This window comes from Cyprinus carpio, chromosome B13 (assembly GCF_018340385.1).
Source record: "Cyprinus carpio isolate SPL01 chromosome B13, ASM1834038v1, whole genome shotgun sequence".
NCBI lineage: Eukaryota > Metazoa > Chordata > Actinopteri > Cypriniformes > Cyprinidae > Cyprinus > Cyprinus carpio.
In genome coordinates, this window is record NC_056609.1 from 17,082,256 (window position 1) to 17,105,210 (window position 22,955).

The 22,955-nt window shown below is 37.2% G+C and overlaps 5 protein-coding genes across 7 annotated transcripts; 4 read left to right on the plus strand and 1 right to left on the minus strand.

Annotated features, from left to right (window-relative positions):
• Window positions 1-17: 17 nt before the first annotated feature.
• Window positions 18-4,366, minus strand: LOC109092139 (inositol 1,4,5-trisphosphate receptor-interacting protein). 2 transcript variants are annotated; one of them, XM_042736941.1, is made up of 2 exons: window positions 4,009-4,366; window positions 18-2,579 (listed from the first exon to the last, which is right to left on the minus strand). In XM_042736941.1, the coding sequence occupies exon 2, from the start codon at window positions 2,452-2,454 to the stop codon at window positions 835-837; it is 1,620 nt and encodes a 539-aa protein (XP_042592875.1). In that variant the 5' UTR covers window positions 2,455-2,579; window positions 4,009-4,366; the 3' UTR covers window positions 18-834. The 2 variants fall into 2 exon arrangements, with proteins under 2 accessions (XP_042592875.1, XP_042592873.1); XM_042736939.1 differs by having other exon boundaries at window positions 18-2,468; window positions 4,009-4,361.
• A 501-nt stretch (window positions 4,367-4,867) lies between these two features.
• Window positions 4,868-7,145, plus strand: LOC109100173 (calcium homeostasis modulator protein 3-like). Its single transcript, XM_019113670.2, has 3 exons — window positions 4,868-5,391; window positions 5,685-5,940; window positions 6,177-7,145. Exons 1-3 carry the CDS (start codon window positions 5,105-5,107, stop codon window positions 6,627-6,629), a joined length of 996 nt encoding a protein of 331 aa, XP_018969215.2. The 5' UTR covers window positions 4,868-5,104; the 3' UTR covers window positions 6,630-7,145.
• Window positions 7,146-7,514: 369 nt separating this feature from the next.
• On the plus strand, window positions 7,515-11,514 carry LOC109092148 (calcium homeostasis modulator protein 1-like). Its single transcript, XM_042736947.1, has 2 exons — window positions 7,515-8,209; window positions 9,303-11,514. Exons 1-2 carry the CDS (start codon window positions 7,661-7,663, stop codon window positions 9,807-9,809), a joined length of 1,056 nt encoding a protein of 351 aa, XP_042592881.1. The 5' UTR covers window positions 7,515-7,660; the 3' UTR covers window positions 9,810-11,514.
• A 99-nt stretch (window positions 11,515-11,613) lies between these two features.
• Window positions 11,614-13,857, plus strand: LOC109092154 (calcium homeostasis modulator protein 2-like). Its single transcript, XM_019105880.2, has 2 exons — window positions 11,614-12,183; window positions 12,275-13,857. The coding sequence occupies exons 1-2, from the start codon at window positions 11,638-11,640 to the stop codon at window positions 12,656-12,658; spliced, it is 930 nt and encodes a 309-aa protein (XP_018961425.1). The 5' UTR covers window positions 11,614-11,637; the 3' UTR covers window positions 12,659-13,857.
• A 4,155-nt stretch (window positions 13,858-18,012) lies between these two features.
• Window positions 18,013-20,094, plus strand: LOC109092152 (calcium homeostasis modulator protein 2-like). Of its 2 annotated transcripts, none has more exons than XM_019105878.2 (3): window positions 18,013-18,347; window positions 18,665-19,238; window positions 19,366-20,094. In XM_019105878.2, the coding sequence occupies exons 2-3, from the start codon at window positions 18,693-18,695 to the stop codon at window positions 19,747-19,749; spliced, it is 930 nt and encodes a 309-aa protein (XP_018961423.1). In that variant the 5' UTR covers window positions 18,013-18,347; window positions 18,665-18,692; the 3' UTR covers window positions 19,750-20,094. The 2 variants fall into 2 exon arrangements, with proteins under 2 accessions (XP_018961423.1, XP_018961421.1); XM_019105876.2 differs by having other exon boundaries at window positions 18,016-18,347; window positions 18,611-19,238.
• The last annotated feature ends 2,861 nt before the right edge of the window (window positions 20,095-22,955 follow it).

Below are 22,955 nucleotides of genomic sequence, written 5' to 3' on the forward strand. Positions count from 1 at the left end.
TTATAGCAGCAACGTCATTTCAGTCACATCTCAAATTATTTATTGTGCTTGGTAACATTCTGTGGTGAAAATTTTTTTCTTCAGAAAATCTTTGTCTTGTTAAGGACAATTTCACAGCAAGCATTTTAGGTATTTTAAATACATACTTGATGTAAATTTTTTCATAATTAAACAACATTACAGCTTGAAATGATGCATGATAAAAATAATATTTTCTTCACACATTACATCTCATTTCAACTCCAGCATGCTCTAAATAACACTGTCCCCTTGGTAAAAACAAAAAACAGTAACTTTTGCAATAAACTTGATTATATTATGATTATTATTATTAGATCCAAAGTTTGTTTATTGTTGTGGAAATAACACCAAAACTAAGGAGAAGTGTACAAATTTATATATATTTTTTTCATTTAAATTATTAAATTAATTCACTCTTTGTTGTGATAATTAAAAAAAAAATAATGATCATATTTTTATTATGGATTTTGTATTTTCAGATTGAAAGTCTCAGTCTTGGACAAGAGTAAAACAATAAAAAATATATATAAATGGCATTTGAAAAGTAACAAAAATAAATGCTAAAAAATAGACAAAAGTTTACAAGACTGCTTAAACATGACCTACATATAACAAAAATGTAAAAGTTAAAATATGGCCCCTGGGACAAAAACAAAAACAAAACATACCCATAGTTAAAGAAACCCCCAAATATAATCACCGCATCAGAAACAGTCAGTGCTTAATATGTTGTTTACATTTGAGCTGCAGAACGTCATCATGTAATTAGGCTGTAAAAATCCCCTGCACTCAAAGCCAGAGCAGTGAGTAAGTCTATGTCTGGTCTGCTGAGCTAAATTCATGTCTCACATAACCGTTAGAAAAGTGAGGGGTATATTCTTGAACAAGCACAGAGGTATTTTTAACCATCTCTTGAAAATGCTCCTCCATTTTAGCATATACGTGCCTCTGCAATACAAGAGGCCTAAACAGGTTTATGGGTTCTGCAGTACGGATTATTTTGGGAACCAGAATTTCCACTGGGATGCGAGGGTTCCCAACAACAACGTGATAGAGTCTCTTCTCCTCCAGACTTTGCTGCAGGAAGCTGAGCAGATCTCGTAATCTGTGATCGAGATTCTGTGGCTGCCACATCGCAGGACGTTTACTCAACAGCAGATGCAAAAGCGCCGTCTTTATATGGTAATTAGAAAAGGCGCTTCTCCCAGTCAAAGCTGTCTGCTTTTTGTGCAAGAAAGAAACTATCTGAAGACAGTGAACATGACATGAGTTTGTAGGAAGTCGTTTTGCTAGATGTTTAAGCAGGTTCTTTTCATAAACAGTTAGTGAGAGTTGCCAGTGAATGTCTGAGGGGTTACTAGTGTCAGATGGGAAATGAGAGATGAGGTAAGCATCCGTGTCCTCAAACTGAACGGCAGGGGTAATGTTAAGAATGACAGTCTTTCCAGACCTAAATCTGATTTTCAAAGATCCAGGGAAGTCTAGGTTTCGAAATGCCAGCTCAAAATCATACTTATGAGAGATCTGGCCCCATGCTTTGCTCACCGAGATCTGAAACCATCTCATGATCTGATCTTTTGACAAATACGAGGTGTTCTTCTCACAGAGGAGCTCCACCAGTGTGTGTTCCTCAAGCTTTTCACTCTCATTTCTACTGTGAAGCAGACACAGCATATCATCGCCCAGATTGGTTGAGCCACAGAGACAGTCTGTGCCATTTCCACCTGGTTTTATTAGTTTAATCCTTCCACATCCTTGCAAGTCCAGTGGAATTTCAGTGGAGGGGTCGCACCAGAGCTGAAACTGGAACCTGAATGGCTGTGGAGGAGCAAAAGGCACAATGAGGTCACATGTAGGAGGTTTAGACACCCTCCAGGACTCAAACATGCTGCCTATGCCAACAAAGTCCTCGACTTCCAGGTCAGAATCTCGATTGCAAACACTTCTCAAAGCCTCGAGCAGATCATCCGCAAAGCCCTCGATAAACTCTCGCACTCTCCCGCTCTCGTGGATGAAAGGATGGAAGCGGGTCTTGCAGAAGTTACTTAGGACACCTTTATCTAGGGCTACAGTCTTGGCGCTGAGATATTCAGCACTGGAATCTCCATCTTCATCTTCCACAGAGTCTGGGATTTCAGTAGGGATCACATCCTGCCTGCACACCTCAATTGTGAAGAAAATGACTAGGCAGAGAGTGCTCCAAAAGTACCAGCTGTAACTGTCCTGATCATCAATCACAGCTGTTTCTGTTTGTGAGATCTCCTGTTCCAGACGCTTGTGTTCAGCCTCCAGCTTCTCCTGGTGCTCCTGCATCCGGGTAAGGAGCGCGTCATCTTGCTCAGGGATGGTTGTGTTTTCGTTAGGGAAGAGCAGCGGGTGGTTGAGGATAGCGGCTACTACCACCACGCAAACCCGTGCAATAGCTCCTTGCATCCTTCACTGTGCGTCTAAGAAAACACACATTTCTTGATTAATGTGAGCTTCTTAAAAAGGAAATGCATCTTCTAACTTTCGTGAAAACATGTCATTCTTCAACTGTAATACAAAGGACTCCTGCACTGGGGAAGGAAGTCAGATAACCTCTGTTAAATGTCTAATGAAAAAAAAAATATATCAGGGGGAAAAAATCTGTTAATCTGTTAACTTGAGGTTTGGATTAAAAAAAATGTGGTATCATCTCATCTCTTATTTAAGTATTTTGTAATTTTGCCTTGACTGAAGCTTTAGGAGGAACCTCATATACACTGAGGAGGACGTTACGTAATTGGTTTATTTATAGTGTGGCACTTGGAGTCTGAGTGATTCTTGGAACGAGGCAGATAAAATTCCTTATTTATACAATCTACAAGCTACTGGCACATTCCATGAATATGGTACACTTTGGTGTCCCGTGATTTTTTTGTTATTTTTTAAGCATTAGAGACACAACTTTTGTCAATCTTTTGAAGTGATATCCAATTCATAATAGTAAAAAATGTACTCATCTAATTTTATTTATCAGTCATGTGACTTATTTAAACTCTTTATACACCATGATGAGAAGGCAAGCAAATATTCTCATTCAGTCTTATTTTCTGTTTATAGACTTTGTCAGGCTTAACCATACTACTCAAGTTATTATAAGAAAAAATGTTCAAAACAAAAATGGATCTTTAATAAATTTGAAAGGTTTGGCCATTATTATTTTTTTTTATCAAACATTTCTGTGTTTAAACTGCATTTAAACATTTTTGTAAATTAAACCACAGACAATAAAAAGAAAATAACTGAATGGCTGAAATTTTATTTTGATCTCAACAAGTTTTCTGAAAGTTAACCACCTCCCCCTTTTCCAGCTGAACGAAGTTGTTTCAATGTTCTACAACTTATATTGTTTAGGTGCTATTTTAATAGTGTACATACAACAAATTAAAGTCTGTATGGAACTGCATTATATCCCAAATTAAACAGCAACAAAATAACAAAAAAAAAAAAGTTTTAAAAAAGAGTGCATAATGATGGGAAGTTGTCTAATAATTTTTGAGCTCCAGTAAAGACGATAATTGAGAAATTTGTGTGGCGCTGCAAAGATTCCCACAGTCTACAAACACAAGGGCGGAGAAGGTTATAGACAACAACATTTCACTCATTAAACAGAGAGAAATCTACAAATAGTTAGACACTATTACTGAGGAAATATTTATTTGCGCGTGACTTAAAGTCAATAGTAAGTTTATCAGCAAAAGGGCGAGTGAAACTTGTAGAAGGCGGTGACGCAATAACGACTTAAAGACAGAGCATCTATCAACTTCTCTTTTAATCGACACAATTGCGTATTTTCTTAACGACGTCTTCGAAGGTGTTTTAACTCCTGTGATTTACAAAACTTTTTAACTTTTTAAAACATTTTAATCTCAGCTGTTACGGTGTCTTGAATAATCTATGAAACAACAGAAGGTCACTACTCGCGCCGAGTCTTTGTTTTACAAGAACAGAATAGTAACTTACACTGTAATCCAAGAGTTAAAGTCCAGAGTTGTACATTGTTTGAGAACGATACTGAACCGACACAAGAGAAAGCACTGCAGTACCGTTACTCTGTTTCCTCATCTGCTCTCACATCCAGGAAGTGACCAATGGGGCCATTTTCGCTCCTCTATAAAAAGCACGTGGGTCAGTCCCGCTCTTGAGTCAACATCATGTCACACGTACTCTGTGGGGGTGATGAAAATAAGGTTTCACAAGTTATACTTACAGTGAATATTATGTGCCTATTGTTAAATGTGGATGTAGCCTACATGCAATTACAAAAATAAATGTGCATAGCCCTGTTGAAGCATCAAAAGCATGTTATATGATAGCTATGACGAGAATAATAGGCTATATACATACGGCGGAATCTAAATGAGGTTTTTCGACAAGGCATTTAGGCTACGTGTGTGTATTTTTCGGCTCTATTGAAGAATGTGCAGCTGCGCAGAGACTACTAGGCGGACGACAAATATATCCACACGAGGTCGCTACCTCACCAAAGTTCAGTATCTTATTATACACAGTGCACCTACAATAATACTTTGATATGAGAGTTTGTCAAATAACCCCACAGCAATCATCCGTTTAGGATAATTTTGAACTTTCTTTTTAACGTTATTTCCCGGGGGTCACGCTATGCGGTAATTAAGTTACACCTATTCTCCAAAGCGATCATAGCCTGTTCTTTAGGGTCACGTGAGGAGCGCTTTGGGAAAAATATGCAAAACCTCCGACTACTCTGTTATACGAGTTTTAACTAGTTTTAGAGCCAGGTATTCGTGCGCACATTTGGGTGTGGCCAAAGAAGCAGGTGCGCGTGCCCTACAAGTGAACCCATCACACTTCAGCACGCAGAGCTCGCGAGATGCTTTAATATCTGTGAAACATTCATTTACACGTGATCCATACAATTACTTTTAAATTAAACTAACCATTTCTCAAGTGAGTTTTTTTTTTGTCTTTTTCGCAGACTTGAACAGCGCAGATTTGAACAGCGTACTATTTGGCGGTCGAATATCAGATAAGTAGCCTCTAATCTGAAGCCTCTTACAGCGATAACCTAAACTAATAAATGGATCGTTTAAAGTTGGTTCTGCAGTATTTCCAATCAAATTCTGAGTCCATCTCCAATGGTATCTGTATAATATTGTCACTGATAAGCGTCAAGTTGTATACAAGTTTTGATTTCAACTGCCCCTGTTTACCCCAATACAATAAGATGTACGCACTGGGGGTCATGTTCGTCCCTCCAATTATATTGTTCCTTTTGGGAGTGTTAGTTAATCGTCATACTGGGGTGCTGATGGAAGAGTGGGTCAGACCCCTGGGCAAGAGGACAAAAAATCCAGCAGTGGTAAAGTAAGTTTGAAGCTAAATAATATTCATAATATTAGGCTACTCATTTATTATTAATATTAATATTAATACTAATATTAATTAGTACTTGCATGTACTTACAAAGTACTTACCTAAGAAAGTACTGGTAATAAAGTAACTAAATGGGGTAGGGTTAGGTTAAGGGGTAGGTTCAGAGTGGGTTAGTACAGTTATTACCTGGTTATTGTATTTACATTAATAAGTACAGTATGTACATGAGGAACAGGACTGTAAAATAAAGTGCTACTAAAACACTTATATTATCCTTCTTCTAGATTTTTGCTCTCATCAATGTTGCAACGGTCTCTTCTGGCCCCCATGGTCTGGATTCTGATGACACTCTTGGATGGAAAATGTTTCATCTGCGCATTTAGTATGAATGTAGACCCTAAATATTTTACAGGAATACCAAACAGCACTGGCATAGAATTGATCAAGATCATGGCTAAGGTGCCTTGCAAAGAGGATGTCATCTTCAAAAACAGCAGTTTTCGGAAAGCTGTCTCACGCTATGTGCGTTGTTACTCTCAGGTGAATGGGTTTTCTTAAATTTTTTGGTGCATTTTTTCAGTGCTTACATTGTCTTTAGTCAAAGAACCGTGATGTCAATGCCATTTTTGACTTGATAGCTGCTAAGTAAGATTGAGCTGTACAAAGCTGACAGGAGCAGACCTTTAGCAAATCTGTAGGTGGTTAAAATCCTTTCATGCCTTGCATAACCAGATGATTCATCTGTTCTTCTTGTACAATTTATCTTCTTCTCAAAGGCAATAGGCTGGTCGATCCTCCTCTTCTTCATTTTTTTGGGCGCTGTCGGTCGTGTTCTAAAGCCTTGCTTCAATCACGCCACTTTTCTGCAGACACGCTACTGGAGCAATTACCTGGACATTGAGCAGAAGCTCTTCGATGAGACGTGTGTCCTACATGCCAGAGATTTTGCCAGAAAATGTGTGGTGCAGTTCTTTGAGAGTATGCGAGAAGACGTGACTGTGAGAATGCCCCTCTCAAGTGCATTCAGACCCAGCACAATCCATAATGAATATGAAGAGGAGGAAGAGGAGCGTCTGCATGGTATAACCAGACAAGATCAGGTGGATCACTTGCTGCAAACCTGGTACGAGTGTAAACCAGAGCTGGACGTGACCAGGATGGCCTATAAACCCAAAGTTTGTATCACTTGGGAAGATATCAATGGAAAGGCATTGTTCTCTGAAGTGTAAGACTGAGGGAGAAAAAGATCATACCTCTTAAACTAGAATTAATGTAAATAAGTGACATGTTCATGAAATATTAATAAAGATAATGAAAAATCTTGACCCTAGAAATGTAATAATTTGAGAACTAATTGACTAATTAATGTTAATTCAGAAGCAAATCTTAAAAAGCTTGCATGCCGGTGCAATGGATATATAATAATGTATAATTTCTGTCTTCATCAATGTTGCAATGAGTCCTCCAGGCCCCATAGGATTCTGGTGCAATGATACCTGGATAAAGAATTTTTCATCTGCATAGAATGTAGAACCCAAACATTTTTGAATTGCAATGTTACTATCAGATTATTGTCAATTCAGAAAGCCTTGTTTTAACCTTCCTCAAGCGCTTGCATGTTGGTGCATTTGAATATGCTGGGATTTAGTTTGTGTATTTTTGCATGTCTCTTTCCAAACACATTACACAACCAGCTCATGGATATGGTTTGGATGCAAATTACTACAGAACCCTGGTAACACCTGAAACAAATATGTTGTAAATGTATTTGTCTGTATATATTGTGTATGTATATTTATTTATAATATTGATTAATAAAAATATGTTTATCATCTTAGCTGCATGGCAGTTAGACCACTGTGTTCTGTGTTGGTAGTCCATGTTTTGAAATGTTCTTTTGCCTTCACTTTTTGAGTAAGGAATATTTAGGCTTGTAGTTATGTATTATGCTTGACAGTAAACAGTTTAAACACTGGACAATGCAAGGACAAAAATCACACCCAACTATTTAGTTGAGGATGTGCTACAGCCTCTAAAGGAGGGAGGGGCCTGTCACTCATGTGCATCCATGCATTAATGCGACCTGGTGAACCTTTGTTCACTTTAGACTCAACTCTGCTCCAGCAGTCTTGCTCTCTTTTCTCTCTGCCAAGATAGAATACGTCTTTGATAATCACAATAAGATTTATCATTTATTATTGCTCAACTGCACTAATTTGATCTATTATTTTGCTTTTAAAGGTGAACTGACTTTTTAAAAATGGATAAGTTTCGAATTATGGTCCAGTTCCTGCAAGCCAACCAAGAGTCGTTCATGAATGGCATCTGTGGGATCATGGCTCTGGCAAGTGCTCAGATGTATTCCTCTTTTGAGTTCACCTGTCCTTGTCTTCCAGACTACAATTATGCGTATGGAATCGGCATTCTAATTGTTCCGCCAATATGGTTCTTTTTACTTGGCTATGTACTTAACAACAACATATCAGTGTTAACCGAGGAATGGAAGAGACCGGTTGGAAAACGCAGGAAGGATCCGGCGGTTTTGCGCTACATGTTCAGCTCCATGACGCAGCGCGCTCTCATCGCTCCGGCTGTATGGGTAGCCGTGACTTTAATGGATGGCAAGAGTTTTTTGTGTGCTTTCAGCGCCACGGCGGATTTATCTGAGTTCCTCAACGAGACCTATCCAAGCTTATCCAAAAAGGAGCTTCTGAAATTACAGGCAAGGATTCCATGCATAGACGTATTTGATGGCAATGAGATTATTTCCAGAGAAGCGGCCACTAGGTACATTCGCTGCTTGTCACAGGTAATGGCATTATTTCAAAACTTAATGATTAAATGGGGGTTTCTAAATTATCTTACCTATTAGCCTACTATTAACGCTGGGTAAAGCAATATTTGTCATTTTGTAAAATTTGTAACTAGCACGCACCTGAGTTGTTACTAATTATAGTGTCAAGCGTGAAGAGATGCTGAAGTTGTTTATCAACAAACAACCAACTATAAAATGCTTTAGAGCTTACCTCATTATATATTCATAGGCATATAGAGACAGAGCGCAAAGCGTCTTAATTTGAAGACCACGCCCACCTGAGGCGGGTGGGGGGGGGGGGGGGGCAACGCTCTCCATTGACTTTCTATTGCGGGAAGCTGCCTCCTTGTCGTTTTTGACTTATAACAAAAAAACAGAGCAATGCGTAAAAGCTGCTATGTGACAAGGTGTAGCCTATAGTAAACAAGCTTAAAAACCCAGAACTACGTTTTTATAAGCTGTCGACCCAAAAAACGAGCGTTTAGGACACAAGAGTAGAGCATAATGTGTCATATTACTCTGAGAACTGCGCCCAAACTGGAGGGAAAGGTAATAGGTGACAAGACCATTCATTATTTTTAACCATGTCAAAGGATTATTTCACCACCATATGTGAATCTGAGAGGATACGATATACTAAGACACTAAATTTTATTGGTCTATGTCAGTGCCCCTTTTCCTAACCTTCCTTTTGTTTGAGAAATAATCCAACTGAACGGTGTTGTGCCGAATTCTTCACCCCTGCCAGATTCTGCATCCCCTCGTTGAAGTCACTACCTGATTGCCTAATCCCAACCCCACCCCTAATCCTAACCCCTCCCCCACACCTACTCCTAAACCTACCAATACCAGGGGGTGCATAATCTGGCAGGGTGCAAATTTCGGCACTACACCATAATCTGGTGAAATACCCCAACAGCCCCCCCCCCCCCCCATAGATGGCTATGACATTCAGTTTGATAATATGTAAACTATAGGCCTATATTGTCTATATAAAACTAGGCTAGGCTATATATTATATATAATAAAATATAAAACAATATATTGTTTTATTTTTAAATTAATCTGTTGCAATGTTTTTTTTTAGGCCTGTGGATGGACCTTTTTAATGGTAATAACTATAGCAGCCTTCTTGATAAGGGCGATAAGACCTTGTTTTACACAAGCCGCTTTTCTTAAAACCAAATATTGGTCGCACTACATTGATACAGAGCGCAAACTATTCGACGAAACATGCAAAGAGCACGCCAAGAGCTTTGCTAAGGTCTGCATACAGCAATACTTCGAGAGTATCAGTGGTGAAATTGTTCCACAGTTCCAGCTACCTACAAAGAAAAAGAAAGGCAACAAAGATGATGATGGGGAAAAACAGAAGAGTGACGAGGAGAAGCTTCTTGGAATCCGTAAAGAAGAAGACATGAATAAAGTGCTGTGGAACTGGCATACATGTAAACCCCCACTATTTCTGAACAAACACGCTGAATATATGAATATGAATGGACATGCATGCTTGGATACGCTCAGCCTCTCAGATGAGCGCTACACTCACACACCTATGAAAAACACAGCTGTGGCATACTACTCCAAAGTCTGACTTCATGGTTTAATCTTAGTCTGGTATAGCAGTACTCACTGTCAAGATCTCATTTCTATTCACTGCATGCCATTTCTTATTTGATACCCTCCTGAGACTCAGTAGTCATTCAATCAGTCACTGTTCTAAACGTGTTGTTTGTTACTATAAATAAATGAGAACATAAAATAATAGGATAATATGGGCTTTTCTGTGATAACACAAAGCAACACGCAGGTGTGACCAATTTGACAATATTAATATAATGATAATGGCGATGTTAATAAGGAATGTCACTCTTATCTAAGTTATAGCTAAAAGTTTAATTCAGGAAGAGTTTGTTAATGTAATCAGTCATAGGATAGGCTGTCAAAGACATAACAGCAGCTGCTAACGTCACTCCGGAGGTTATATTTACAGTATTATCGCCTACTAATAGCAAGTTGCTATGGCTGCTAAAGCGATCAAAGTAGGTTACCTACATCATAAATTATGTTTCCCATAGTCACAGACAATGTTATTGTCCAACAGAAGCTGCTGCAGCAGTATGCAACTGTATAGCTTGCTTAGTAGGCCAGACTTTTGCGTTTACACAACCTGGTAGTCTTAAACTCTTCAGTTTAAAGCAGCAGTATTTATTACTAACTCATAATTGATTATGTATGTGATTTTAGGATATTTAAGGATATCTTAAAGCAGTGGATTTCAGGTTCCAGGACCCTATAGGAAGCTTCAGCAAACTAACAAGAGGGCCTCAAGATGAATTAAAATGTTTTAAAATAAGAAAAAAAAAAAAAAAAAGGAAATTCTAAATGTCATTATTTAAATTTGGAACTAGGCCTAGTTACTTGTTTTATGTATGAACACTATCCCAATTTCTGTAAACTGGCTTTGAATATAATTTTGGACAGTGGATGTAGTCATAAAGGTTAAGAACCTCACTTCAGAACTCATTTACTCTCCTGTGGCCTGTCATGGGGAATCTGTTTCATGTCATTGTGGTGATGATCTCTTCATTCCAAGATGCTCTGTGCACTTCAATGTTCCTTATTTTGTATGTCTCTTTAATTAAACACACCTAGTTTAATTCCAAGACCTGCGAAAGGAGTGTCAGATAATTGAGACAAAAAATGAACTGTAACCACTGGCATATCCATTCTTACTGGGTCTCTCTCAGGAGGCATTTTGAACAATACTTTGGACGACATTTATATGTAGAGAGAGAAAAATATTTTTTTTTTTTTGTCTGATCTTTCTCATTTACTTTAGCCCAACCTGTTTAAGTTAAATGCTTGTTAGTTCCACTGGGGCTGAAACCAGATTGTAATTGCCATCGGTGATTCACTGCTGTATGTACATAACAGACAGAGCGAGGGAATGATCTCACTTCTTGACCACAACAAATACAGTGACATACAGACAGGTTTTTGTTTGGTTTTTACGATCTGCTTCAGCTTGTACATATTTTTTAAACTTTGTGGATGTTCAGCAAGACCATTTGTACTCCCTGGCGATCAAATGTAAGTCTTCATTTTTAGAAATGTTTCGATTTTTCAGTTGATATTTGGTTTTTGGTAATTAATTTGAGTGGCACATAGAGGCTTGAGGAAACTGCCCAATTAATTGTTTTTATATGAACTGAATGTACGACTACATCATTAATTTAGAAATTGTATAATGAAACTGTTTTTGTTTTGCCCCTCTTTTTATGTTTAACTGTGTCAACCATAAAGGACTTACTTACAGTACACATCTGTCTTTGTCAGGTTTTAGGGTTCATTTACAGAGACAATAATCATCGTCAGTGAAAAGAAACGGAGAAAGAGGAATACGCCTATATTAAAATAAGATGTCTGCTTTCCTCTCAGAATACATCAAATTTATAGCACTTTACTTCAAGAGTAAGGATGTCATGGTCTTCAATGGCCTCATTGGTTTAGGAACAGTGGTTGGTCAGACAGCATACAACATTTTAGCTTTTAACTGTCCATGTTTACCAAAGAAGAATTACCTGTACGGCCTGGCTGCCATTGGTGTACCAGCCCTGGCTTTCTTTGTCATTGGGGTGATGCTGAATCAGAATACCTGGGACATTGTGTCAGAGTGTCGGAGCAGAAGATGCAGGAAATTATCAGTGACTGCTGCTTTTGCTCTGCTGGGCTCCACTGTGGGCAGAGCATTCGTTGCCCCTGTCACCTGGACTGTAATTTCGCTCCTGAGAGGAGAGGCGTATGTCTGTGCTTTCAGTGAGTTCATGAACCCCTCATTTTTGGACGATTTCTTTATAACTACACCTGGTCCAGAAATCATGGCCCAGTTTCCATGTAAAGATGTACCTGCTCTGTTTATGAACTACTCAGGAGAGGTTGAACGCAAGTTAAAGTATGAATCCCAGGTACTTGTCATTTTTCATAGTGTTGTTACAGTCCCTATCGCATCAACACTTCTGATATGTACAAACTTAATTTTTTCCCTTCTTCATCTAGCTTTTGGGCTGGTTGCTGGTGGGAATCTTCTCCCTAGCCATCTTTCTGCTCCTCTGTCTGAAAAACTGCTGCTCTCCGCTTGGCTACCATCAGGAGGCTTACTGGTCCCAGTACTGCTCCAGCGAACAAGTTTTTTTCCAGCGTACAGCTGAAGTACATGCTAAATACCATGCGGCTGAAAATGTCAAGAGTTTCTTTGGCTTTGTGGCCTTGGAAGATCAGGAGAAGCAGCTTCTAGACGACTGCAAGGGAATCAAGAGTGTCATTCCCAGACTGGAGTGGAACCGCATCACAGGGGTTTACATGTACAGAGAGAGTGATAACACTCCCATATACAGCCGCTTAAGCAAATGGGCCATGTACACAACTGAACATGACTGTTAAGGAATTGACAAAGAAATGGACATTTTATCCTTTAAATCTGACTAATTAGTGTCAAATTAATGAATAATACTACACACCCAAAAAACGAATATCTTTGGAATCAAGAAACACCACTCAGACACCACTCAGACCATAAAGGGAAAAAAAAATAGTAAATTAAATACTTAAAGCTTGTGATTATTTTTACTTCTAGTGCAAATATGTTTTAGTTTTTTTAAGAAATCAGATAATTTTTTTTAATATTCATATAATAAATGTTATCTATTTTGAATATCAATGTTAGAAGTACAAAGCTAAATGTTTATAACAATAATGTAAAAAATCATTAAAAACTTTATAGCAAACAAAAAAACATAATATTTCTGGACAATGCTATATTGAGTCTGTATTGATGATGGCTGCTGGATCATTCAAACCTGCAGCCTTTCAAAAATCAGCTCAGTCTTACTGAGACTGTGCCTGTGCCACAATTAGGCTTTTTTTCTAAACAGACATCAAGTTGAATGTTAAAACATAGTCAATGCATTGCTGAGATGGCCACTGTTGCTATTAAAGAAAAGCTGTTTTAAATTGTCAAATGGATATTTTGTCAGACATAATTTCAGATTTGATGAAGATTTGCTGGAGGAATTCTACAGAAATGGATCAGTTTTAGAGTATAGTGTACAATTTGCTTTGCTGGACATTGAGACCCACAATATTATGGACATTAAATTCTAAAATAATTTTATGTATTTTTAGATATAAAAATATTTTTCTGAAATGATTTACATTTAGATCAGGCCTGAATTGGCAATCTGTTTTCTTTTGGCTCATAATGGCATTAACCTTGGAAATATGTGGCAATATTACAAAGTTTATAAACAGGGCCTTAACAGAGGCCAGAGATATGTGAATATATGCGCTATCAGAGAAAACACTGGACAGGCACAGGAAGATCACTGTCCACAATGCTCGAAATATTCGAAGAAAATCCTAAATATTAAATTGGGGGTGGGGGCTTATATGAATGTATCTTTGAGAAGAATTGACTGTCTTCAGAAAAGTTTCAATTGCATTTTCTTTTCATCTTACATCCATATAATGCACATTATTGTAGTGTTCATAAGCACAGCACTGCTTTGTTAACAGGGGTAAAACAATTTGCTTTGTTTACAACAGGTAAATGCTATATCGCTGCTGTTCCATAATTAGCTTTTTTTTTTTTACTTTCACAAAGCTAAAGACCATTCTGTTTGCTTTCAATGTAGAAATTACTCAAATCAAATTTATATAAAAAATAACTGCTCATGAATTTTTGTTTGCTCATGAAATTCAGTGGCTGCCTCTAACATAGATACATAGGCTATATAAATATCTATGGTCTTTAATTTAATTTTTTATATTTTTCAACCCTTAATCACAGCCTGCCACAGTTAATTTAAAAATCTTTAAAATTTGGGTGGCACCAAATAATTCACTTATAGTTATAAGCTCAGCTGGATTTGCTCTAGATATTACGTTTAGGGCCTTGAAGGCCTGTCTGAAACCAGTATTATTATAAGGTAGACAGTCATGCTAAAATGTCTTATGAAGTGACTAGCTTGAGTTTGTATTCCAATTCTGATAGCAGCAGTAGGTGTACTAAAAACAGAAATGTGACCCTGGACCACAAAACCAGTAATAAGGGTCAATTTTTTTTTTTAAAAAAAATTGAGATTTATACATCATCTGAAAGCTGAATAAATAAGCTTTCAATTGATGTATGGTTTGTAAGGACAATATTTGGCTGAGATACAACTATTTGAAAATCTGGAATCTGAGGGTGCAAAAAATTTTAATATTGAGAAAATCACCTTTTAAGTTGTCCAAATGAAGTTCTTAGCAATGCATATTACTAATCAACAATTACGTTTTGATACATTTACAGTAGGAAATTTACAAAATATCTTCATGGAACATGATCTTTACTTAATATCCGAATGATTTTTGGCATAAAAGAAAAATCAATAATTTTGACCCATACAATGTATTTTTGGCTATTTCTACAAATAATATACCCGTGCTGCTTATGAATGGTTTTGTGGTCCAGGGTCACAATCTTACAATGGATTCATGGATTTACCCCTGATTTACAAAATTGCCTGGTAGTAGTTGGCTACAGTGGAGGTTACACAGCTAACCTTTTTTTTTTGTTCAATATGATCAAAATTAAAATAAAACCATGTTTTGGTTACTCTGAAACACCATGGTAAGCCTATAATAATTATTTACATTTTAGAGTTGTTGGGACAGATTTTGCGGGAAATTGGCTACAATCATTCATTTGTGCATGTCAAAGTCATATCCATAAAAAGAGAGTAGCTCTGGTGCATGCAGGCCCTATGGTGTAAAGCTGAGAGTTTGTTGTCACAACGAGTGAGAAAAAAGCAAATCCAAAAAAAAAAAAAAAAAAAAAAAGGTAGGCTTGGCCTTTTTTTGACCTGGAGAGACCTCTGATTTGAAAAAATTTAAAACTGACCTATGGCTTGTTTCTTACACAATGGTCAAGATATTTTATTTAACCAACGGATAGCAATATAGCTCTCCAACAGCAGGAGTTTATTAGTGTTAGCTATTGTAAGGAGTCATTTCATTATGGTTTGCTGTATAGTGCATGCTGTAAAAGTTATTTTCAAGGATGGACTGAGTAAATTTTAAACCTATTGGTTAGCCAAATTAACAATGTTCAGCTGTCAGATTTGTCAATTTGCGTCCCATTTAGTGTAGACTGGTTATTTCTTGAGCCTGTGTTTTGGTTGCGTTTCTTCCACAGAGGCTCATCTGACTTGTAAAGTTGTAAAGCATAACCAAAACATGTTCTTCTGCAAGGCCCGTGCAGTCTTACTCACTAACCGCCAGCTTCAAATTAAGTGTTACAAATGCTATTTTTACTGAATAGTATGCAGAAAATGATCATGCTTCCTGAAAGGTAACACTGAATAATTATCTGATAAAATAGCATTAAAAATATAATTTTTTTTGTAATGAAAATAATGACGTTACCAGCTCACACGGCAAGATTTATGTTTGTAACGAGCTAATGGCTCATTTGATTATAAAACAGACACTTAGTGGGCCATTAAAATTGTAGTTTAAATGATTTTTTCGTCATTTTTTATATTAATGTTATGGTTTTGTTCTTGTGAAATCCTTTTTTTTCCTAAACATCAAAACAAACAAACAAACAAATAAATAAATAAATTTGATTCAATGAGAAAAAGTAAAAAATTTTAAGAAAAATTCTAATTATTTACATAACCAATGAAGGTGTTTTTACTGTAGCATTTTGCAATCATTTTTCTATTTTTAGCAACTAATTGTTTTTATGACTGGGAAGGAAAATATTTGTTGTGAAGTATGAAGGAATATGTAAGTGGCCAATATGTAGCTCCAAGATATTACATTTTACTACATACTGTAGTAAAAAGTAAAATAATACAAAATGGCTAAATTTGTCACCGTAACACTTCTGTCACTATAGAGGTATTTCACCAAAACCCTTAAGTGGTGTAAAAAAATACGGGATGGGAGAAAAAAATATTTTACAGAACTTTTGTGTTAAACCATTATATAGAACAGAAAATGCTTAACATGGCTTAAAGGGGTCATGAACTGAGAAATCAAAATTCCCTTGATGGTTTTAAATGAAAGAGATCATTGTACTATAAAAATATCCAGTAAGTTTCAGAACTCAAATTTTCTTGTTAGTCTAAAAACATCTTATATTGAAGCCAATCTGCAAAAAGGACAGGAATGTGCCTCTTTATGACATAATAATGTGGCTAAACACCACCTCTGTGGAAGAATATCAATGCCTGCTTTTACATCACTGCCTGTTTAGCCCTGCCCACCAGAGGCGTGTCTACGTGGTGGCCAGGGGTGGCACCGGCCCCCCCTGAAATTTGGCTGGCCACCCCAGGTCCACCCCCCCCCCCCCCCCGCTTTCTTCTCCTCTTTATACTTAATTTTAGGCGGTTTCTATAGCGTGATATTTGACAGATATCAAGAGCGCATAATGTTACGTGATCCATGTAATGCACGAGCACGAATCTCCACTCGCAAAGGGATTTCCTTCACTCACACAAAACTGGATGTGTGCTTTTAAATATACATTGTTCTTTTATGAATTGGCTCTGCTTTTGCTCAGAGATTACATGCTCAAACGTTCTTGCATCACTGAAGACTAGAAGCGCTTTTTTTCTAATTCAGATGAGGAGTAGGCTTATCTCATTAAATGGAAGCAAGCTGATTATAGTCAGCCTTCTCTAGTTATTTATTTTATTAATAGCCTACTTATTTTAGTTAAGTGCTTAACTTATAAATATGCATTTATTCAATTGTTTTATTAAGTGCTTTTGTATTTTGTTGTTTTTGTATATAGATTTGACAATAAAAGTGTATTAACCAGGTTCCAGAAATAATCACTGAGGGTGCTTCTGAAATTAGTGAGGGTGCTCTAGTCTTAATGCCCATTTTAACATATTTTCTCCCGTCTATTGCTTTGGTCATCATTGTGTCAATCACTGCTACTTCGAGAGTGAATCCCACATAAATATGCAGATGTCATTCCCGAAACTTTGCAACGTGTGTGTGTGTCTGAAAAACAAAGTTCTACATTTTAAATGGATCATAGACTAGAAAGCTTGCAAAGAGTGCTCATTACCACTAAAAAAGCTGTCACTCTTTGTTTAGTGAGTGTATACACGATGTATTTTAACATACATCGCAAACCATAACCCCCCCACCCCCGGCCACCCTCTTTTAAGCCAGTGCCCCAGACTGGCCACCCCATTTAAAATGCTCTAGACACGCCCCTGCTGCCCACCGATTCACGCATGTAAGTAAATAACAAGAGAGGGGAACACACAGGTCTACACATAAATCCAAAGACAACAGGACGCTGTACAGTACCAATTTGTGAAAAAACACAGTTTTTGCATTGCCTTCCTTGTGATCCCAACATTAGGAAATAGTGGATGAACTTTATTTTTAAACAAAGTTCAAGACCACGTCAGTAGGAACTTGCTCCTATTTGTGGATTTGTTTAAAAACAAGGCACAATTCGACGCAGGGCACAAAGTTCCTCCCATCCTGTATTTTTTTCCACCAACATATCCTTTTAGGCACTCCATAGTATTTTGACCCACAGTTGGAGTAAGTTATATTTTATATTATTTTAAAATCTATTTTTAATTGTCATAACACTTAAGGACCGGAAAAAAGCTTCAGTCTAGTCCATTTTTGAAGAGCTATTTTGTGTTAACCAATGTTTTTTGCTTGTATACTACCAGTAATACCTTGGTTTCATCTTTGTTTGATCTCTCTCTTTTTTTTTGCAATGTAATTATAGGTGGAACTACTTTACAAGACATGTTTTGCCAAATGTGGGGAGGTGATTTGATTCATGACGTTGCCCAGCTTGTTTTAGTTAAATGCTCATACTTTCCACTGGGGCTGGAACCAGATGAAGTTCCTGCTGATGATTGAGTGCTGCATGCAAACAACCGACAGAGTGAAGGAAAGACCTCACTACTTCAACACAACATGAGCTACATACAGAAAACTCATTTGTTTTAAGGACTTCTGTTGCTGTCTGCATTTGTTTGTACATATTTGTAAAACTTTATGGCTGTTCAGGGAGACCATTTGTACCTCATTGCAATGGAATGTAAGTCTCTTCGCTTCTAAATGGTTTTTAGTTTCTAATTTGGGCTGAGTGTCGTGCTGAGACTTGCCCAAAAGGTCTTTGTTCAGAGAGCTTTTCTGCATGAAATCGTTCTTTGAATTGAATCTCATAATCTTCTGATTTGTACACATGCATATTTGTTTTTATGTTTCTATGTTTCTCTAGTTTTTAGAGTCTGTTTCTGCTTTTCTGTATGATGGTATCAGATAACAAAGGAGGACTCTTCACTCTTCTGTCTTTGTCAGTGTTTTAGGTTTACTTTACAGAGACTCTCTGAAAGACTTTTGTTTAATCTGCAGTAATTCACATTGAGAAAATCAGGACAAGATGGCTGCACTCATCTCAGAAAACTTCAAATTTGTTTCGCTCTTCTTCAAGAGTAAAGATGTCATGATCTTCAATGGCCTGATAGGTTTAGGGACAGTAGCCAGTCAGACAGCATACAATATTTTTGCATTTCACTGTCCATGTTCACCAAAGAAGAATTACCTGTATGGCCTGGCAGCAATTGGTGTACCAGCCCTGGCTTTCTTTGTCATTGGGTTGATGCTCAATCGAAATACCTGGGACGTTGTGTCAGAGTGCCGCACCAGAAAATGCCGGAAATTATCACTGTCTGCTGCTTTTGCTCTGTTGGGCTCCATTTTGGGGAGAGCAGTTGTTGCCCCCATCACTTGGTCAGTTATTTCCCTCCTGAGAGGAGAGGCGTATGTTTGTGCTTTAAGTGAATTTGTAGACCCCTCTTCTTTGGATCATTTCCCCCCTTCTACAAAGACTCCAGAGATCATGGCCCGGTTTCCGTGTAAGGATATACCTGCTCAATTTATGAACTACTCAAGAGTGATTGAACGCCAGCTAAAGTATGAATCCCAGGTATTTATCACTGCAATATAGTCTTGTTATAGTCCTGCATTAAATATACACTTCTAATTTCATTGGGCATTTACTCAAATGTATGAAATGTATAACCTCCTCTTTTTTTCTTTTTTTCTTTATCTAGCTTTTGGGCTGGTTGCTGGTTGGAATCATCTCCCTCTCTGTCTTTCTGCTCCTCTGTCTGAAACACTGCTGCTCTACCCTTGGCTATCAGCAGGAGGAGTACTGGACCCAGTATCGTTCCAACGAACAAGCTCTCTTCCAGCGTACAGCTGAAGTACATTCTAAATACCATGCTGCTGAATGCGTCAAGAACTTCTTTGGCTTTGTGGCCTTGGAAGATCAGGAGAAGCAGCTTCTAGAAGACTGCAAGGGAGCCAAGAGCGTCATTCCCAGACTGGAGTGGAACCACGTCACTGGGGTTTACATGTACAGAGAGATCGATGACACTCCGGTGTACAGCCGCTTAAACAAATGGGACATGTATACAAAAGAGAACAACTGTTAGGTGAATGAAAAACATTTTGTGCGTTCTCTTTTAAATATAAATTTTATACATTCAGAATTTTTCATTTTTTGTTTTTGTTGTTGTTGTTCCTTCATGGTAAACATGCTTGAGTATTATGTTGATATTCGCCACTGAAAGATGTAATTCAGAGTGTTCAGTTTTTTTGCAAACTTTTTAAAGGAAAGTAAGATCATTTTATCTTAGTAGAGAGGAGATTGGCAGTTTAAATTGTCATATTTTGATAACGCACAACTAGCATCTGTTTTAAGAGACATGATGTACTCTCAGGTTAAGATGACCTCTTGTTACACTTTGCTAAGCAATAAAGTGCATCTGACAAATTAATGTCTATTGAATTAATAATAATGCACTAAAACATATTTTCCATAACAAAACACAATGAAAAGTATGCTTTTCCATAAAGATGGAAAAAACTGTTCAAATGATGTTATTAACTACTACTGACATGTAATTTATGTCATTTAAGAGAGTTAGCAGATGCTCTTATGCAGAATGACCTACAAAAGTGCATTAGCATCATCACATATGAAACCATTGTGATGAACAGATGGCAAGCACGCATTTGAAATACTATCTACAATTAAAGAAACACTTCCTGTACAAATACAAACAAGTGTTCCCTGGTGAAAAAACCATACGTACTTTAAATACATGTTATTTAATGCTAGTATACTAAAAAGGTATTCACATATTTATATATTTTATAAAAATACCCTGCAATACCATTTTGGCATACTAAACTGGTATAGTTAAAGTGTGTTAATTTGGAACAACGAATTTTGTACTTAATTCACTTTAATTGTGCGGAAGTAGTGCTGAAGTCCAACTAAAGATACACTGAAGTATATTTTGATTGTGTAAAAATGTGGAACTATTGCAAGTATACTTCATGTACACTTTAAATATCTTGAATTTATAGGTCGCATTTATATGATATTATTCAAAGATGATACAATCCTCATCAGTATTGACATTAAAACACATTTTAGGCTCAATATTAAGAAATGTGCATTGTGCACAAGTGGCACTCTAAATAAAATTAAATCAAAATTTTTATGTCAGTACACCTTGAACGATATGTCAGTGAATATGTTAATAGATTTTAACTATACTTAGTATGAAATAAATGTATTTTAAATATATTAATTTTTTACCAGAGGAAAAAACCTGCTCAGGCTAATACAGATACAGCCTACACTCTTAAAAATAAAGGTTCTTTAGTGGCATCTATGGTTCCATGACTAACCATTAACTTTTCATTGTACATTAGGTTCTTTGTAGTAGAAAAAAAAGCTTTATATTAAAATGTTAATCACACTAAGAACAAAATGGTTCTATTAAGAACTGTTTACTGAAACTGTGGAAGGGTACAAGAACTTTGACTGCCTTGAAAGCTAGAATGGTGTTTTGAACTTGATTTGTACAGGGATAGGAAGCCATGAAGAGGGCGCAGCAGAGATGTGACATGGGACTAATTGGGAAGGTTGAATATCAGCCGGGCTGCAGAGGTTTAATTGCACACACTGGGAGGTTGGCCAGGAGTCATTGCAGTAGCTGAGACAATAGCAGATTGGGGCCAATACCACAGTCTGGCAAACGTTTTGCAGGAGGAATCTGCACGATTGACTGTTGTTAGTATGGAGGTTGCAGCTGACAGCTCATTGTCCATTGTGACACCAAGGTTCTTGGCTTTCTGTGTGTGTGAGATGGTCGAGCTGTCTATTGAAACGACAAGGTCTTGGCAAGGGTGTTTCTTGGCTTGAAGGAACAACAGCTTGGTTTTTGATAATTTCAGCTTCAAATGATGGGCATTCATCCAGGCAGAGATGATTGCCAAGCATGCAGTGATTTGTGAGGGTACCAGGTTGTCAGAGGGTAGGAAAAGAGAGGATCAATAGAGCATTGTTTAAATAAAATTGCCAGTTTAACAGAAGCCATGAGAGTTGATCACATGGTAATTGATTTGGTGTACAGGGAAAATACTGATCTTTGTTCAGTGGGGTTGTTGATGAGGTGAAGTGAATCCTTTCATGATATTTGATCATGGGCCCAGTTAACTGAAACTGAGAAAGATTTGTTGGTTCACACTTGCTGGGTTTACATCCAGCAAATTTACCAATTCAATTCTTAAATGTGCATGCAAAATTTGCTCAGAGAACAGAAGAAATTAAAAGATTTTATTTACATTTAGAAATATTCCTGGCTGAATTTAGTTTAAGTTATTAAATTGCTAATTGCTATTCTGTGTAACGTTATATAAATTTTTGCAACTTTGTTGGCATGGCAATGCATTGCCATAAAAGAAAATAGTCTAAATACCTTTAAGCACAAATAATACTCAAAAACAAAGAATTTCTAAGAAGAATTCAGTGAATTCTTTAAATTAATATTAATTTAAGTAGTTTCATAAAATTTACAAGCTTCACTTTTCTTTTAAAATCATCCAAAAATTTGCCCCATTTCACTTTAATTGTGAAAAGGGGTAAAAATGCCTAGACACATTTTTTTAAATTTAAGACAAGGCCAAACATTTTTGTCTGTCAACATTATGCCACAAATGCTATCGATTGAGCTTAACTTGACATCTTCAATGAGCAAAAGCACCTTTTTACGTAACACACTGATATTGTGCAACATGAATCACCAGTTGCATATTTCCTGTCTGTACATGAATTAAAAACATTTACTAAATCTCTTGACTAAAACTGTGTAATTAGCTGTGTTTTGTTTATTTGTTTTTGTTATTTATTTATTTTTGCAGTGACGAAATAACTGGCGTCACTACTTATGTCACATGTTCTTTTTTATTTTTTTGCAATATGGTAGGATTGCTCTCAGAGGATCCTTTGATTCTATTCTACTCTATTCTATTCTATTCTATTCTATTCTATATTTTTCCTCTTGCTTCACACTCTAACTGTTTTCCCTCTGTAGTCTCTTGCTGTTTTGGTGACTGCCAGTCAAGCAAAGTGAATCAACCCTCATTTCCCTCCCAGCCTTGTCTTACACAGACTCATCAGGGAGAGTCTGACTCGGCCTGCCTGTCTGCTCGCCTGGCCACTGTCACCTCCTAATAGCCTTCAGCTAGAGAGAAGTAGGATGAAGAGAGAGAGCACCGGTTAGAAAGGGAGAGGGGGAGAGCAAGGAGGGGGCGGGTGAAAGGAGAGCTGTGATCCAGACAGCGA

Excerpts from the sequence above, each read along its gene's own strand:
- LOC109092148 (XM_042736947.1), top strand. The coding sequence starts at position 7,661 with ATGGATAAGTTTCGAATTATGGTCCAGTTCCTGCAAGCCAACCAAGAG. Across the intron at positions 8,210-9,302 it reads ACATTCGCTGCTTGTCACAG|GCCTGTGGATGGACCTTTTT; the intron begins GTAATGGCATTA and ends GTTTTTTTTTAG.
- LOC109100173 (XM_019113670.2), top strand. The coding sequence starts at position 5,105 with ATGGATCGTTTAAAGTTGGTTCTGCAGTATTTCCAATCAAATTCTGAG. Across the intron at positions 5,392-5,684 it reads AAAAATCCAGCAGTGGTAAA|ATTTTTGCTCTCATCAATGT; the intron begins GTAAGTTTGAAG and ends TCCTTCTTCTAG. Across the intron at positions 5,941-6,176 it reads ATGTGCGTTGTTACTCTCAG|GCAATAGGCTGGTCGATCCT; the intron begins GTGAATGGGTTT and ends TTCTTCTCAAAG.
- LOC109092139 (XM_042736941.1), bottom strand. The coding sequence starts at position 2,454 with ATGCAAGGAGCTATTGCACGGGTTTGCGTGGTGGTAGTAGCCGCTATC.
- LOC109092154 (XM_019105880.2), top strand. The coding sequence starts at position 11,638 with ATGTCTGCTTTCCTCTCAGAATACATCAAATTTATAGCACTTTACTTC. Across the intron at positions 12,184-12,274 it reads AGTTAAAGTATGAATCCCAG|CTTTTGGGCTGGTTGCTGGT; the intron begins GTACTTGTCATT and ends TTCTTCATCTAG.
- LOC109092152 (XM_019105878.2), top strand. The coding sequence starts at position 18,693 with ATGGCTGCACTCATCTCAGAAAACTTCAAATTTGTTTCGCTCTTCTTC. Across the intron at positions 19,239-19,365 it reads AGCTAAAGTATGAATCCCAG|CTTTTGGGCTGGTTGCTGGT; the intron begins GTATTTATCACT and ends TTCTTTATCTAG.